We start from the raw sequence: 18,657 nt of genomic DNA, 5'->3' as shown, positions 1-18,657 counted from the left end.
CAAATATTTATCCTTCTACTCCTTCACAAGTCTTGGTTGCAGTTCTACCAAAGGCTGCATTGCTTTGTCACTGTAGAACTTAATTCGTTGCCTTACTGTACATAATATCATAGTCTCCTAGATTGTCAACGTACTTTTTCCTCTTGTTCCTTCAGGATTAGAGATAACAGCAGCTTCCACTCACTTTCTGTTTCTCTTAATACTGCCCTAGACTCCACACACAATTCATTTTCTAAGATCGTTTTAGTTAAACCCCCTCAGTGAATCATCTACTTGTTGCTGAGATTCTAACAGATAACCTTACTTTTCACTTCTTAAGATCACAGAAATTGTCTTAGTTACCTTATAGATTTAGTCTAATGTTTAGTATAAATTGGGATTTATCAGCTATTTACTGATGGAGAATTAACTAAGTCAATTGGAAAAACACTTTTTCTGTAAGGGTTCAAATAAATACTCTATACTTTGTGGGACATGATTTCTGACCAAACTCTTCAATTCTGTCCTTTTAGCATAAAAGCTGCAAAAAGAAAAAAGCCAAATACATCTATATTCTAATAAAACTTTGTTTATAAGTTCAAATCAGATTTGCCCCACAAGGCTTAGTAACTAACTTCTGAATTAAAAAAAGAAACAATACACTCATAAAAGTATATACTTCATTTAAGCCAAAATAAATATAATGACTCCTGACATGAGTAAACATAGAGAGAAGACTGCATATAATTTTGAGAACATAAATTAACCATTATATTTTCAGTTATAGCATAATAATTTATATGCCATAATTGCTATATGAAGCTAATTAATAAAAAACAACTATGTATCATGCTGTGAAAGTGCTCTAATAATACAACATACTTAAATTAATAAAATCAGAACAAATATGGAACATAACTGAACTGCCATTGCCATATGTTTTTAATGATTTTACCTTAGACATTTTAAAACTACTTTACTTTATATTATTGCAGTATAAAACATATACCTGGATTCCCCTTAAAATCCATTGCAAAAAGTGGGAAGTCTTTTAGATTAAACTCCACTTTGGCCCTTGTCACACCTTTGTTTTTTATTAAAAATGGAATGACTTCTGTAGTGCCAACATAGGTGCCACTGAAATTAAATACATTCTAAAATCAAAAAAGGAAATAAAAATTAGAAAGTAGAACGATGTTTCACAAATATGTATAGTCAAATTTGCATTTTGATATTTGTCATGGTGACAAATGTATTTCTATAAAACTTTTATTTTTCTCTTCCCTACATCTTACATGTAAAATACCAAACACCGATAAACTTGTTCTTCAACCTTTTTACTAGATTGTATCTGTTTGATAATTGTATATAGTCAAATGCAATAGTTTCTAGATTTTTATTTTCAAAAATGCTTCCCTTCAATAACTGAGTCACAAACTCCCTCATTTATATTTCCTACCATCAACAGGACAAGGTTCAAGTTCATTGGCAGTACTCAAAGTTTTCCAAGTTCTTCAGTGTCCCATATTCTAGCCTCATCTAAGCTCTTTGCTCATTCTAAAACTTATTATTTCAGTAAACTTTGATTTTGCATTTCAAACTAACACTAGATATTCCAACCTTAATCATGGTGTTTCTACTGCCAGAAAGACCCTTCTCCAAAATGTAGTTATCTAAAAAGCTCAAATAAACCACAATTAATTACACTGTGGTAAGGGTGACTTATTCCTTATGCTTATCTTCCTGGTGACATCACAATATCTGTTCGCAAATCTGATTCTTATATTTAAGAACAGGATTCATTTTCAAAGACAAGCACATGTCTTTTTGTCCTTGTGTGTATCCATGTCTATATGTACACTAGATGCTTACTGAATGCACATAAACTCACGTTCATATACCAAGTATGTGACTCATTACAGAGTTACTATAAGATCAATTCCTTAGCAAATGAAGCACACAGAACATTAAAAGGACACAGTGACAACAATTTTGTAATATTGTGTGAAATACTTAATTACTATCAAAGACAATTGTTTCATTTAAAATATCAACCTATTGCTGTTGTTACCACTATTACTTAAAAATGATTTTCATAAAACGTCAAGACTGGTATCTAATTTTTAATCCTTCAACATTAGCCTAGTGAATGTTACAATCACCAAAATTGGAGAGTAAATTATTTTTAAATTTTAAAATAATAAGGACTTACTTATAAATACAGATAAATTAATATAAATTATTCTACTAATAGTAATGTGTAGTGTGCCCCAAAATGGATTTAGCATGAGAAAATAGAGTAATAAAATCCTCAATGTTCAATATTTCCCATAGAGTATACTATATAGAAAGAAAAGATAGTATTGAATTTTTCATTTTCCCTTTTAATGAAGGGAACACACAATACATCCTGATTATGGTTTCCCTTCCTTCTGCTCCTATGAATTCCTCTGCACATACCCTCCCATCTGGATCTACTCCACTATTATTAGATAACAAAATGATTTCTATAGGAAATAATAAAATACAATTAAATTATAGTAAGGCAAAAATATTAGAATTGGGCAAAGCAAACAGAAATATAAAAGCCTAAGAACAAGCCCAAAAAACAGAGGTCCACTTGTTCACACACTAAAGAATGCAATAAAATCGACAAACTGGAAGCCAAGATACATACGCAAAGGACCTGCTGCAGAACAAGGCAGGCCCTCATTGTGCATGCTGTCTTGGTCTCTGTGAGTTCTATGTTGATCATGTTGATTTAGAAGCCCTTGTTTTCTTGGGCCCATCCCCTCCAGCTCTTCATCTTCAATAATCATCACAATTTTAAATAAGCTGCATGCCTGTTGATCTATTTATCTCAGGCTTTTTTTAAATTTATTTTTTATTGAAAAAAAATTTCCGCCTCCTCCCAGCCTCCCATTTCCCTCCCACTCCTCTCACTCCTCTCCCCCTCCCCCCACTCCTCTCCCCCTCCCTCTCCAGTCCGAAGAGGCTTTTATCACTGAACAAACAATAGGAATCAAAAACTAAAGCCTGACATTGGATTTTTGTTGTACAATTAAAGTACAGACTGACACTGAGGTACTGTGGCAGCCAGTTAAGCTATATAATCAATGTATTTTATAACTTAGCATCACAATGGCACCAAGTAATGGGGGAACAATTGCAAGACAAAAAGTTGCAAATAATCTAAAATAATAGGATAATAGCTTATGGTGAAAGGGCTATCTGAGTATAAGAAGTTGATAATATCTTACAAATGTCACAATGGAAGAATATGAAGGCCTCTTTTGAATGCCTAATAAAGGCTTCTTTGGGTAAACGGATCAGAATATATCCTTTGGAGCTCATTTTAAAAAATAAAAAGGTGTGTATATGTACATGTGTATGTACGCCTGTGTTGTTTGTCTGTGTGAATATATATGTGTGTGTCAGTAAGTATGCACACTATCAATTGTAGAACAGGTACTATTTATGTATAGATAATAATTTGAAAAAGTGATGTCAGTATAGGTCATAAAATTAAAATTAAGACTATGTGAGGAATCTAAACTCATTAGTTATACTCATTAGATGAACCTTTTACATCTCATGATACAACTTATGGCACACTGGAAAATGGAGCAATAGAAATGAAAGTAATATGATATTTTAGAAATTATCTCGTGGGGGCTGGAGAGATGGTCCAGCAAATAAAAGCACTGGCTGCTCTTCTAGAGATCCTGAATTAAATTCCCAGCAACCACATGGTGGCTCACAATCATCTATAGTGGGATCTGATGCCCTCTTCTGGGATAAGGTCATACATGTGGATAGGGCACTCATACACATAAAAGAAATAAATTTTATAAAAAACAAATAAGCAGGGAACAAAAGAATGCAAAAAAGGGAATTGTCTTGTGAAGAAAAACATGAACAAATACTACATTCCAGGAAGCTTTGTACCTAATATGACCTGACATGGTAACAGCGCTTACAACAAGAGCCAGAAATAAATAGATGGAAGAACAATGAAATGAAGACTAATTATAGTATGTTCATATAAATAATCTTTATGCAACAGTGATAAAAAATCCACTAGTTTAATACAACCTAAATAAATATTGAAAACACAATATTCAATTAAAGACAACAAACACTTTTTTGTCATAAAACCTAAAGCCAGACAAATTAAACCAATACTTCAGATGGTTAGAGGTGAAGGATCATCTCGTATGAAGGAAGAGAATATAATGAAACCATTTTAATACTACTGACAGTTTCCTCCCACTTAAGTTCAGTGTTTAATTCTTAAAAATTTCAGTACTCTGCTTCATCAGTTACATAATACATGTATTAACTAATATATGTAAAATTACTACACAGAAAAGTATCTATAAACATAACTGGACTGACTAGGAGCACGTCGCCATCACACCCATAAATTAAGCAAAGGAGCAAGGGCATACTCACAGGTAAGATTTCAACATCAGCAATTTCAACAGATCCACCAACCCTAAGATCTATAATATTTGCATGATGAATAGCAACCTGATTTAAAAGAAATAGAAAATCTTGTAAAAATTACATTAAAATATAGTCATATATACATAAAATTCCCACGTCCCCTCATATGGCACTTTATAATGCAAATTATGTGTGTGTGTGTGAATGTATATATATATATACATATTCTTATTTATTATGACAGTTATTAGCACTTTTCTTCTTTGGCAAGTTGATACTGCTTGTAAACTTAGTGTTCAACCATTAGAAATCAAATAGCTTATGAATTTGAATGGGAGAGTAATGTGTATTTGACTAGACCTGACTATAATTCTCTGTAACTCATTTTTTCTTATCTAATAACAACAGATTGCTCAAAATAACAAAAGTATGGTTGAATGATAAATACTTTGTTCCATAGAAATATGCTAATAGACACAGTATCCATGAATACAAGTCAAAATTGTTGTTTAGAACTAATGTAGTACTTAATTATACTACCTTCTTTTTAAATATTTGGTATACTATGGCATAACTCTCTCAAGAAACTTAATTTCAAAGTACAGAAAACTAACAACCAGAAGGGCCAATGTTTTGTCTTTGAGGGTCCATAAATTTGAATGCCAGCATAATTAAACCTGACTTGTAGCCTGCCTGAATATTGAGTCTTCAACAAGAAGATTAAGATAGTAAACAAAAGTCAAATAACTTCAAAGAACAGGAAAGTCTAATGAGACCATTCAGGAGTAGGGGAAAGGGGCAAGGAGTTCTGTCTAGGGAGAGAGAAACAAGGACAAAGGAAAAATTAGAGGGTGGTTTCTAACTGGGGCAGGGAGTGGGCAATACAGAGGAAAGGAAAGAGCAGAGGTAAATAACATTGTTTGAAAAAGTCATAAAGAAACATTTTACATTTGTGCATTAAAGTACACATACTATACACCCACACACAAATATATGTGTGTAATGTACATATTCTTATACAGATTATTACATATGTGATATATATATATATGTAGTCATCTATATTACATATATGATAATGCTAATGCTCTCCTCAGGAAACAAAGACAATATAACAGAAACCTAGATCCAAGCACGGTAAAATTCCCTTTGAATTGTTGTTGAAAAGAGTCTACAAAACTTCCAAAACAACATGGTTGCCTCCCAAATCTTGGCAGTAAGATTTGATTGCTGAAGATACCGCACATTGTGTTTATAGCATTGAAAGAATTCAGCTGGACCTGACCAGGAAGCCTCCTCCCTGGGGACTAGCTCTCATACTTATTGCAAGGTGCTATACAAGCTGCAAAAAGAGAGAAGCAAACAGCAGTCCTATCCAGCTGTGACATCTACATACCACAATGGCCTGAATGGAAATATCCTCAGTAGTGCACAGTGGTACTACTGTATCAGGAATGATCGACTTAAGACCCACTTAATAGAATGAATTTGTGTCTGGTACTAGGAAACAAACCAACTACCCACGTATGGAAATGTCATAGACTCTAGAGAACAACCCACTATGGTCACTTTCTTAACCCAGAACAATTCAAAGTGCTTTCTAAATGTTCAGGTTAAAACTCAGAGACAAATATATTTCATCCTTCATTTTAAAAAGCTATTTTGTAGCAGATGATGTAGACGATGCTAGAAATTTATAACTGGTTAAAATATAGAAAACAACTGACCATGGGTGTCTATCTGCAACACAACCCTTAAACCTAAGGCCCAGGGAACATCACGGTAGAGGAGAGAGAAAGATGCTAAGAGCCAGAAGATCTGAATGCCCACTGCAATACCATTACTACTTTTTCCTAATTTCCCTAACGCCATGGAGAAAAATTCATCTGTTTTTATGAGAACAGTGAGGATGTGTCAAATCTTTCAAATTTTTTTTTTTTTTTTTGGTTTTTCGAGACAGGGTTTCTCTGTGGCTTTGGAGCCTGTCCTGGAACTAGCTCTGTAGACCCAGGCTGGTCTCTGCCTCCCGAGTGCTGGGATTAAAGGCGTGCGCCACCACCGCCCGGCAAATCTTTCAATTTTTATGTCAAAGTGACTCATGCTGATTGGTAGCTTTCATTTCAACTTAGAGGAAACTTCAGCTACCAGATTTCTTTAAAAAAATCTCAGAAACTTCTCTCCAAGCGCTGTTATCAATAGCTTTTTTTATATATATATAACTTAGTTATAGTTGCTACTTTTAGACCTCTAAAACCTGCATATTTAGATTAATTCAAAATTTTTTAAAAAATTAATTTACATAGTGTTATACTTCAAAATTTCATTAATTATTGATTAAATAAGTACATTTTCTAATAACAAACATAATTATTTTTATAATGTTCTCATTATTGTAAATATTTATAAAATATTACATATATATACATAGACACATGTATATAAATATATATACACTTACATATATATTGGCTGGAGGAGCGGAAGGATGGTCTCTCAGCGGCTATTGGCTGGAGGAGTGGAAGGACCTCCCGCAACACATATACAAATGCAAAGAGAAAGAATGAACAAATATACCTTTGCTCTCGTATCAAATTTTTCTGCCACAGTGGGTGTAGAGGAGATATTAAGAACAGTCATTCCCCCAAATGGGATTATTCCTTCTGATGGAACAATATTAATGGTAGGCAAAAGGCTTTGATCACAAACCTGTAATTAAAAATTGGTAAGTTGCTACACTGTTTACAAAGGAATTATATCAAAAGCTTTACAGAGAAGCATCTATAGTACTACCTACAAAGAGGCTCACTGAGCATAAGACATGAGGTGATTTTGCAATAAAATTTGACTTTATCATTTGAACTACAACTAATTACTTCCATCTAGTCCTTGTTGCTACCATGACAGTCGTGATTACAAAGTGAAAAGAAAAGAAAAGGCATAGTTGACTATGCAGCATAACATTACTAAGTAATTATATTTAAAACATTGTTTGCTTTTTATCTTTTAATAAAATCAAATGATACGAAAAAAAGGGAAAATTATAAATTGGGAAAGTGGAACAATCTTGACAAAATGTACTCAGAAAATCTACTTATAATAACTTGATCACTGCTTTGAATCCATTTCTAAATAGTAAAGTACTATCTTTACATTATAATTTGGAACAAATTGATTCAAATCATTCTATGATTTGATCCAAATAAGAAGAGACAAGAATTCTGCATTACCTTAAAATAAGCATGATTTTGCCCTATATTGTGAAGAATGGCTTTCCTCCAAGTAGTTAAACCTTGAGGACTATTACTGAACAGTATTCTTGGCTCTAAAAAGGTTACTTTAGTATGTCCAACCTGGTAATAAAAGAAAGAGATAAATTATCAAAATAATAGCAAATAAAACAATTCAAATTATTAGCTTAAAAAAGTAAATGTAAACATTTATCAGCTCTCTATATATGTATATATACATGTGTCTATACATATACACATTTAAACCTATAAATAGATAATTTTAAGAATTGATCTCATATGTTCTGTTTATAGCTTGGAAAGGTCTTAATATGAGAAAGAAATAAAGGCATATATTCCTCATTGGAAAAGAGAAAAAAGTAATGGAAGAAGTAACAAAAATATATTCATATAACTGTAAATTTAACTTTATGGAGAATTTAAAAATATAAAAGGTAAGTAGATACTGATGAATTAATACAAAGAAAATTAGAATACAATATCTAAATATTACTCCATCAAAGTCAATAATTTACTGGTAGAATACTTCTCTAACTTGTGTGAACCCCTGGGTGTGATCCACAGTCACACCACAACACACACACACACACACACACACACACACACACACACACAAAATGATCCAAATTTATGGAGGGAAGAGTGACACTATCCCCTATGTCACAGGTAATGCCTAGTCTAAAAATGTATTGATACTCTGACAAATTACTGAAAGGCTCTCGGCTCTCATTAGGTCAGCTATGTACAACATGTTATTGTGCTACATAACAGAATTCAAAGGTCATCTAAATACAGGAAACAAGTTACTAAAAATGAAATCACCAAGACATGCTTCGTTTAATACACAGATAATGTGCACTTGGCCTACATGAGAATGGGCACAGGAATTTTCCTCCTCCTTCCAAGAAACACATTTCACAGAATTAATAAATCATATAATATTTTCATATATGGCCATTTTGCAAGTTTACAGTAAAGGTAAATAATCAGGCACCAACTATAACTATAATGCATTTTGTACAAGTAATATTGAGTTGAGTATACTTTGCATTAGACTATAATAGCATTACAAAGTGTTATATAAGGTTTTAGTACATTCTTAAAATTATTTTAAAACATAGTTTTTGTAAGTGGAATAATAAACTTTCAAACTAACCTAAAACAGAAATAAAAGTAAATCAGATTTTTATAGCTATATGATAAACCTTAATTATCACTTTATTTAAACACTCAATGTTCCTCCATCCTGTTTTCTCCAGAGTAAACTTGAAAAGTTTTACCTGAAATGACCCAATTTGCTATTAATTATCTTTTATTTCCTTATCTAATTATCCCATAGGTTTTTTTTTTCATTTAATAGTTTGGTTATTTCATTAGTATTCACTCATGGGGTAGGAAATAGATAAAACAAATCTCAGTAATGAGGGTGACATTAAAGTCTGTGGATGCAGTTAGATCTGGAATAAACCATTTGTGAACTTTTATTAATTACTTAACACCATAGTCTTTCAATTCTTCACCACTAACAACATATATAAATATATACATTAAATGCCTCAGAATTTTATAAGGATGAGGCAGTAAATAAACACAAGTTAGCATTGCACTTGACACATAGTAGCTGCTCAATAAATAGTATCTACTTTAATGCCAAATCCATAATATTTAATTAGTCATTTTTGTATGTTAGTGAAAAATAGGCATAGGTCGACTATGTGAGCAAAAGTACAATATTAAACTTGTTAGATAGAATTACATAAACAGATAAATACTGTGCATCTGTTCACTAAAAGAGAGTTTCGATAATGGAAATGAAATACATTAAACATTTATAAGAACACATTTTCTAATTAGCTGTGTAAACATAAATGACAATACATTCACCCAAATCCAATACTCTTCAAAGAGGACAATGAGTAATCTACAAACAAATGTGTCAGCAAAGACTAGTGCTACAAACCTAATTATAACAGGAAGGCATACATGCAATAATGCAGTTTGACTATGTGGACATAAATTTTAGGCCATAATTAATTTATCATAAATGAAGAAAGCAATAACCTTGGGAGGTATATGGTTATGGGAAAGGTGGCCTGGGGAAAAGGCTGTTATTTTGTTATGCCCACCATATTCTATTTCTTGATCTAGGCATCACTTTGCAAAGCTGAATGATATATACTTTTATTATCTGTACATATATGTATGTGTGTTTTACTTTAAGAAAAAGTTTCAGAAATAATATGGGATTTATATACAAACTTAGGAGGAGTCAGCTTATTTTAAGCTTGGATTTGAGGGAAGACCCGACTGTGTCCTGAGACTCACTTGCAATCCCTAAAATTGGTGAGTTTCATATGTATAAGCTACAAGCACCTTCATAGATGAAACACAGGAGATCACTATGTTCATAAAATAAAGAATTCAGTGAAAGTACTTGGGTTGTTTAAAATTTCTAACAGCATTGGCTGGGATCATAAACAAAATGCATTCTTGGTTACCAAAAGACATGTTGTTAGAGCATCATTGGTTATACTGTGGAAAGAGACTTAGTTATACATCACATCTTTCATTTTTTTTGTAAAAAACATATCCTATGGTAAAAAAAAAAACACCTAGTTTCTTTGTATGTAAATTACATGATCTTTTCCATACTAAATTACTAATTAGTACTTGACGATTAACAGTGATTGTAGGAAAAATAATATAAATACAATAGAATTTCTCTATTATACTGTATATTGTTTGATAATGAATAAGTGACTCTCAAGTGACTCCCATGATGCTACTACATATTTATAGAGCCTCTGGAAAAATAGTATTGTTTCCACAAAGTTCTTGGATATCTGAGCTAGTTCCTCATTCATAATAGGCAAGTAGTTCTATGAACTAGCTAAAATAATTATTACATTAATTCAATTTTTACATGTTTTTATAAGTCAAAACAACTGTATAGCCATACAATTTGTAATGAAGAAGATAAAAATCACATTCAAGAGAAATAATTACAGGCTCCAACACCCCCATCCCATCGATTGGATCCTATAAGCTACAAGTACCACTCCACTCCGAAACCCTCCTATCCATGTGACCTCAGAGGAACTCTGAAGCAAAGGCTATGACTATACAGAGAGAACCAAAAGATGAATGATCACCCATCCAGCAGGGCAGCCCACTCTCTAGGCCTTCCATACATTGGCAAAACCCCAGGCACCCTCCCATACCTGCTTCAGATTTCTCTAGCCAGCCAGCAAGCAAGCTAACTGCAGGTAGGCTGCTCCAACAATTCCATCTCATTGATCAGACTCTGTAAGCTACAAGTCCCACTCTGCCCCCAAACCTTCCTCTCTCCCCAGTACCTAAGAGGAACTCTTTTTTTTTTAGTTTTTTTTTTAATTAATTTATTTATTAAAGATTTCTGTCTCTTCCCCGTCACTGCCTCCCATATCCCCTCTCCCCCAACCAACTCCCCCTCCCTCATCAGCCCAAAGAGCAGTCAGGGTTCCCTGCCCTGTGGAAAGTCCAAGGACCTCCCACCTCCTTCCAGGTCTAGTAAGGTGAGCATCCAAACAGCCTAGGCTCCCACAAAGCCAGTATGTGCAGTAGGATCAAAACCCAGTGCCATTCTTAAGCACAGGATGTGACAGCACAGAATGGACCAAGAGAACTAACAAAGAGAGCAGATTGATAGTGGACCAAGAAAGCAGGCTAAGATAGATAACAGAGGCTACCTAGGACACAGACAGCAACATTACAGAGCAGAACAAGAACAATTCTCAAAGACACAGATAGCCACTGCAAGAATTGAACCAAAAGGCAAAGACACTGCCAGCACCAATTGGAGGAATAGATGGGTAGGTGCCAATGCAAGAATTCATCCAACAACCTAAAAAGCAACATGGTAATACATGAATCTAGTGATCAACAATGGGAAGACTTGATCATCCTAACTCAGAAGAAGCAAAAGACAACGATCTTAAATGTAATTTTATGAGGATGATGGAGATGTCTAAAGAGGAAATGAAAAATTCCCTTAAACAAATGGAAAATAAGACAAACAAAAAATTGGAAGAAAACAATAAATCTCTCAAAGAAAATCAAGAAAAAATAATCAAACAGGTGAAGCAAACAGTTCAAACAGTTCAAGACTTGAAGACTAAAATAGAGGCAATAAAGAAAACACAAACCGAGGGAATTCTGGATATAGAAAATCTGGATAAACTGACGGGAACTACAGTGGCAAGCATAACTAAAAGAATACAAGAGATGGAGGACAGGATCTCTGGTGTTGAAGATACTATAGAGAAAATAGATTCATTGGTCAAAGAAAATGTTAAATCCAAAAGATTCTTAACACAAAACATCCAGGAAATCTAGGACACCTAGTAAAGACCAAACCTAAGAATAATAAACAGAAGAAGAAGTTCACCTCAAAGGCACAGAAAATACATTCAACAAAATCATAGAAGGAAACTTTCCCATCCTAAAGAAGGATATCCATACAAGAAACTTACAGGACACCAAATAGACTTGACCAACAGGGGAAAAAAAATGTTTGATCACCATATAAGAATCAAAACAGAAGGGGCTGGAGAGATGACTCAGTGGTTAAGAGCATTGCCTGCTCTTCCAAAGGTCCTGAGTTCAATTCCCGGCAACCACATGGTGGCTTACAACCATCTGTAATGAGGTCTGGTGCCCTCTTCTGGCCTGCAGACATACACACAGACAAAACATTGTATACATAATAAATAAATAAATATTTAAAAAAGAAAAAAAAGAATCAAAACAGAAAACATACAGGATAAAGTAAGAATATTAAGAACTGCAAAGAAAAAAAAAAGGTCAAGTAACAGATAAAGGCAGACCTATCAGAATTACAACCGACTTCCCAATAAACCATAAAAGACAGAAGGTCCAGTACAGGTGTTCTGCAGACACTAAGAGGCCATAGATGCAAGCCCAGACAGCTATAACCAGCAAAGACTTCAATCACTCTCGATGGAGAAAACAAGATATTCCACAACAAAACCAGATTTAAACAATACCTATCCACAAATCCAACCCTACAAAAAGTACTAAAAAAAAACCTCCAACCCAAGGAAGTTAGCTTCGCAAACAAAAACACAGGCAACAGATAACCTCTACCAGCAAACCCCAAAGAAAGGAATCACACAAACACTACCCCCAAAAAATAACAGGAATTAACAATCACTGGTCATTAATATCTCTTAATATCAATGGACTCAATTCACCTATAAAAAGAAACAGACTAAATGAATGGATACGAAAGCAGGATCCATCCTTCTGCTGTATTAAAAAAAAAAAACACAACTCAACCTCAAAGATAGACATTACTTCAGAGTAAAGGATTGAGAAAAGATCTTCCTATCAAATGGGCCTAAGAACACAAGCGGGTATAGCTATCTTATATCTAACAAAATAGACTTCAAAATAAAATTAGTCAGAAGAGATGGAGGCTACTTCATATTCATCACAGGAACAATCCATCAAGATGAAGCCTAAATCCTGAACATTTATGCCCAAAATACAAGAAGATGGGTCTTATTAGTTTCTTTTCTGCCTCTTGATCAAACACCATACCCATGGCAACTTAAAGAAGGAAGAGTTTATTTGTCTAGGATTCCAAAGGGATAGGAGTTAATCATGGTGTGCATCATGGCAACAATTAGGCTTGACAGCAGGAGCAAGAACCTTAAAGCTTACATCATAAATCAATAAATCATGAACTCACTTTTTAGCCAAAGCAGGTCTCTAGCATATTATGACCTTGTATCTCAGCATCTAAGTTTGATGTGGGATTCCCCTCTATATGCTATGAATAGCATTGGTTAATAAAGAAGCTGCTTTGGGCCTATTGCAGTGCAGAATAGGGCAAGGCAGGAATTGTAAGCAAATAGAGGAGGAGAGAGTAGACAGAGTTAGAGAGAAGCCATGTAGCTGCTGCAGGAGACAGACACCAGAACTTTACTGGTAGGCTGCAACCTAGTTGCAAATACAAAATAAAAGGAATGGGTTAATTTAAGATATAAGCGCTAACTAGGAGTATGCTAGAGTCATTAGCCAAGCAGTATTGTAATTAATATAATTTCAATGTTATTATTTCATGTCTCAGCAGCTGGGAAACAAACAAGTTGTCTGCCCCAACATAAAGTATCTGGGACTATACGCCTGCACCACCAAGCCTGCTGAATATTTGTTAAGTAATTCAAGTGTTTTGCCCAGTGTGACAGTACAGGATATAGTAAAGAGGGCGTTGGTCCTTCATCAAAGCAATTTGCCTTATTCTTTGTGATGAGTAGATGAAAGGGTAGGTGGAGGGAATGGGAGAAGAGCAAGTGGGAACCTGGATTGGTATGTAAAATGAAAGATTGTTTTATTTTTTAAAAAAAATTAAAAAGAGAAATAATTACATGTGCAGTACACTTCAGTGTCAGAGTATTTCCTCCAGAGACTTCAAGTATAAATTCTCCCTTCTCCGGAGAACTAAAACCTGGCTGCCAGGTGACTTCACATTCCAATGAGCAATAAGGATCAACAACGCCTACAAAGAAAAAGATAAAATAAGACAAGATATTTTCATTTTTAATTTTGTAAATATTTAGGATAAATAGTGTAAAATATGAAGGCATTATATAACTAAAACTATATTTAAATAACAGAGACATTATAAGTGATACATTATTAAATGAACACAGTCCTAGATTTTGTTAAAATCAATTTGATCATAGGTTAAAATAGAAATGTATACCAAAATATGCCAATGTTTGAAAAACAACAGAATGTTTATCACAGCAATTAACATTAGCATAGAGATATACAGACAATAGAAATTTTTTTGTGAACCCTGACAAAATTATCTCCTCTAATTTCTCAATATTCTGAAGTAATTATCAATATAAACAATTATTATACTTTCAGAAGGAAGAATTACTATTATGGATTTTAGAGATTAACTTCTGATGGAGTTAAAAGTAATAACGTAAGAGAGACCATGTGATATCAGAAACATTAGGTGTAAAATGAAATTCATAATTTCAAAAGGAAATGATGCATAAAAGTTCAAAATGAGAGCAGAAGGTATGAGGGGAAATGTGAAGTATTCCAAGAAAATAGAGAAAACTTCATTGTATTGCATGTGAGGTTTAACATGAAGCATGGATGAGTTGGAACTTTGTAAGATGACAAAATTTGCCAAGGACATACAAGTAACCAACAAAAATGAGTAATTTAATCAAAAAACAAGAATATCAGATGGAAAAATTAGTTTGACAATATTCCTCAGGAAGAAAGGAGTCTCTGAAGTTTGAGGACACAGGACACTAAAGGGGATATGAGGGGTCATTACAAACAAATTTAGTTTGGGGTTGGTTTAACTTGCATGCAATGAAGTTTTTGTTTTGTTTTGTTTTGCTTTGCCTTTGTCAGTATTAAAAAAGGAAGAGATAGAATGCTGACCTCTTATGGAGGAGGAGTGGATGGGGTGGGAGGTAGATGAGAGTCGGGGAGGGGAGGGAATGGGAGTAGAGGAGGGAGGGAAAACAGTTTGGTATATAAAATAAAAGGAAAAAAATGCTATATAAATAAAAAAGAAAACTGACCTCTGAATTTGCAGTGGCCTTAGGGGAAGATGAAATCTCAATATAAGTGGTGGATATAATATGAGATAATCAGAAAGCACCAAGTAGCAGACTTTCAGTATTCTTGGAGGCTAATATACTGTAATAATGAACCATAAATCATGAAAGAGTTGGTTATAGGAGTGTTTGCTGTATAAAGGTCTGTCAAGATCACAATGCCAGTAAACAACAAAAAAAGAAAGTCCTGATAGAGATGAGAAAAGAGACAGAGAGGCGTGTTCAGGAAGAAGTCACCACATTATACTTAAGAAAGTAGTGGATAGGAAAAGCTGTGATGGAAAATAAACAACTAAGATTCAATGATACAACAGAGTAAGAGGAATAAGATTTTAAAAAAGATTACAAATTCATGTTGATGTATTTATGTGAAAAGAATTCCTCCCTCCAATCAACACAATTAAGTTTCTAAGAACACTGTGCATATCAGATAATATCTAAAGAAGTCATATAATCAAGGATTATGAGAGTTGAGATTTACTGAGGAATGTTGCTCAGTGAAGAAAACTGAGAAAAGAGTCAAGTGACTTAACTGAAGACAATTTCAAGTATTGAGTCATTGTACTGGCAAAGAAAAGGCCAATAAACTAAATAAGCACATAGAAAAATTAAACTAAAAGTGAACTCTATCTCAGAAAACATCGCTTCAGTCTCACTTTCTCCTTGTTACAATACTCCCTATCCAAATACCAACTCAAACAATATCAATGTCTTGGGAACAAATCTTAATATAACATTATTCACATCACTTTACAAAAAAACGACAGAAGGGTAAATGACTAAATTTGATATACAAGAAGCCAAATAAAAATTGCATAAAAGTGTAAACACTGAAAATATAAAACTGAGTAATCACTGCATGCATATTCTGAGGAAAACATTATTGAAATGCATGTATATGGTTACAAATATTATATGCTTTCTTAAATTTTAGACAAAACAATTTTAAAAATTATATTTTAAGTAACTTAATTATATTATTTAAATAAAATTTTATCTAGAATTAAACATTTTAATATCTGCATGCTATAATAATTAGTTTGTCTAAAAACATATGAAAGAAGTCATGGACAAACAAAAGAAGCAAACACCAATATCTCCTTTCTAAAGAATTCTTAAGACCATGCAAAACTTAACTAGCATGATACTTGTAACTTTGCAATTCTACTTCTATTTTATTCAAACTATGTGTCATCACTGCATTTCCACCAAAACCATGGAGGACAGCCAATTAAGTCATAGTTAAGATAGAAATAACAGAAGTTGGAAAAGCATAATACACTGTGCTTTTTAAGCACCATTAATGAAAACTCAGAGAATTGATTGAACCTATAGTCAGACTTCTTATAGCTAATCTAAAACTGTTATATCTTTGTAGAAATAAATTGAAAGGGATTATGGAGTATCTCTGAAATAGAAATTTGTTATCATTCTTCTTTATCTTCTCAGTAGAAGTCAGTATTACAAACACTACAGTTTAAAATACAGTTTTTGCAAATGAATTTGAGAAGTATCAATAAAAGAAAATTATGCTGAAATTTGCTAAATAACTCCAGGCTATTAAGACACTTCAACAACTTTATCCTTGAATTCTGTCTAACCTTATTATAGAGAAAGCTCTTTTTTCAATTTTAAAATTTATCAATACCAATAAATTAAATTTAATGTTAAGATTAATTTATAACACTCTAGTATGAACAGTTTTAAACTGTCTGGTAATCACAAGAAAATATTATATTTCTATTATATAATCCGAAACAATTTACATTCAAAACAACAACTGTTTCTAAATTATAACTAAAGACATTGAGGAGAAAATTTAAGAGGAAGAAGAAAGAAGAGAAAGGAGTGGAAAATAGAAATAAATATCAAGATATATGATAAGCTGGCAATACTTTCAAATAAAAAAGTTGAAAAATAAGAATTTTTCAATCATATACCTATCGATTTATATTTACCATCCTTTGAGAGAATTATAGTTTTATATACACTTAATATTAAATATTTATTTTATGTTCGTGTGTGTGCCTGAGTATATATGTGTGTGTACCACATGCATTCAAGAGCCTGCAGAGTTTGGGAGAGGGTGTCAGATCATCTTGAAAGAGAGTTACAGACAGTTGATGGGCCATGTGGGTTCTGGGAACCAAACCTAAGGGCTCTGTAAGAGCAGCAAGAACTCTTGTGTCTAGTACACATGTAGGTAAAGAAAGTAGCACACGTAGAGGAAATTGCTCACACAAAAAAAAAATAATAAGTGAGAAGCTAAGATCAGTCTTAATATTTATTTTACTTGGCACTCATGGAGCACTAGACTTTAGCTGGTTATAAAACACCAGAGTAAGTCAGTGCAGATGCAAAGATTCAGATCTTCCCATCTCACTGCAGAAGTATAAGCACATAGAATGAAAAGGTAGTATTGATCAACTGGTAACTTTCAATATACTTTTTAAATTATACCTTCTGTCCTTATAAGGTCCTCACAGCACAACATAATGATTTTTGCAAAAGATGATAGGCTACTAGATAAATCACAGTTTAGAAGTTACTGAGTTTATATAATAAAAAAAATACATGAAATTATGAGTTTGTAAGGAATAGCATACTCAAATTTAAATGGATGGGTAATTATTTCAGGGCCCCATCAAAAGCAGTAATTCAGACTGGCTTTTACTAGTATTCTTAATAAATGACAGTTTTAATTTTTAATTGCATTGAATTTATTTTATTAGTTGTACTTATGACTAGCTATAACTAATTTAAAATAATTCAAAATCTAAGAAAACATAAGTCACTTTAAATAATCTTATAATTATACTAAAAATATAAAAAGCAGTGACTTTTTTAGGAGTATCTTCAATGGCTAATGTTATACATTGTATAGATTGAGGGACTCAGTTGTGTGCTCAAACACAAAGCAAGATAATAGACTTGACAATACTCAGATGTGAATAAGTTAGTAGATTTAAAATAATTAACTGAAAAATAACTGTATAAATTTAAGTCATACAATGTTCTAATTTGATACATATTCATATTGTATGATAGTTTTCATAAGCAAATGTATATTCAGATTACATTTAATGTCAGTAGATATTAATCAACAATTTGACAGCCTTAGAGGTTTTAGAACCTCTAAAATTTAATCTTACCTTTGATCTAAACACTACACCATCATTTTTCCTCTGGGTATCTATCCTCCCATCTTGTCTAGTAAATTTCTAACTTGTTAAGCCATTTAGTTAACCAAGAACTTAACATCTTCATCTTTATATAGTTCTATTATGTGTTTCTGTTAGAACTTCAACACAGGATCCTTATTTTCA

At 33.0% G+C, this 18,657-nt stretch overlaps 1 protein-coding gene across 1 annotated transcript in view; it reads right to left on the bottom strand.

The window, feature by feature from the left end:
• Positions 1–18,657, bottom strand: part of Cfap47 (cilia and flagella associated protein 47) — an 84,406-nt gene that overhangs the window by 29,981 nt on the left and 35,768 nt on the right. Inside the window, exons 16-21 of the mRNA XM_005358660.1 lie at positions 14,100–14,238; positions 12,453–12,483; positions 7,656–7,778; positions 7,003–7,134; positions 4,435–4,512; positions 989–1,133 (exon numbers count right to left, since the gene is read on the bottom strand). Coding sequence (XP_005358717.1) covers positions 989–1,133; positions 4,435–4,512; positions 7,003–7,134; positions 7,656–7,778; positions 12,453–12,483; positions 14,100–14,238 — 648 coding nt within the window. The remainder of the gene's footprint in view (positions 1–988; positions 1,134–4,434; positions 4,513–7,002; positions 7,135–7,655; positions 7,779–12,452; positions 12,484–14,099; positions 14,239–18,657) is intronic.

Source organism: Microtus ochrogaster, chromosome X, assembly GCF_000317375.1.
Source record: "Microtus ochrogaster isolate Prairie Vole_2 chromosome X, MicOch1.0, whole genome shotgun sequence".
Classification (NCBI taxonomy): Eukaryota; Metazoa; Chordata; class Mammalia; order Rodentia; family Cricetidae; genus Microtus; species Microtus ochrogaster.
This window is presented reverse-complemented; position numbering and strand designations above follow the sequence as displayed.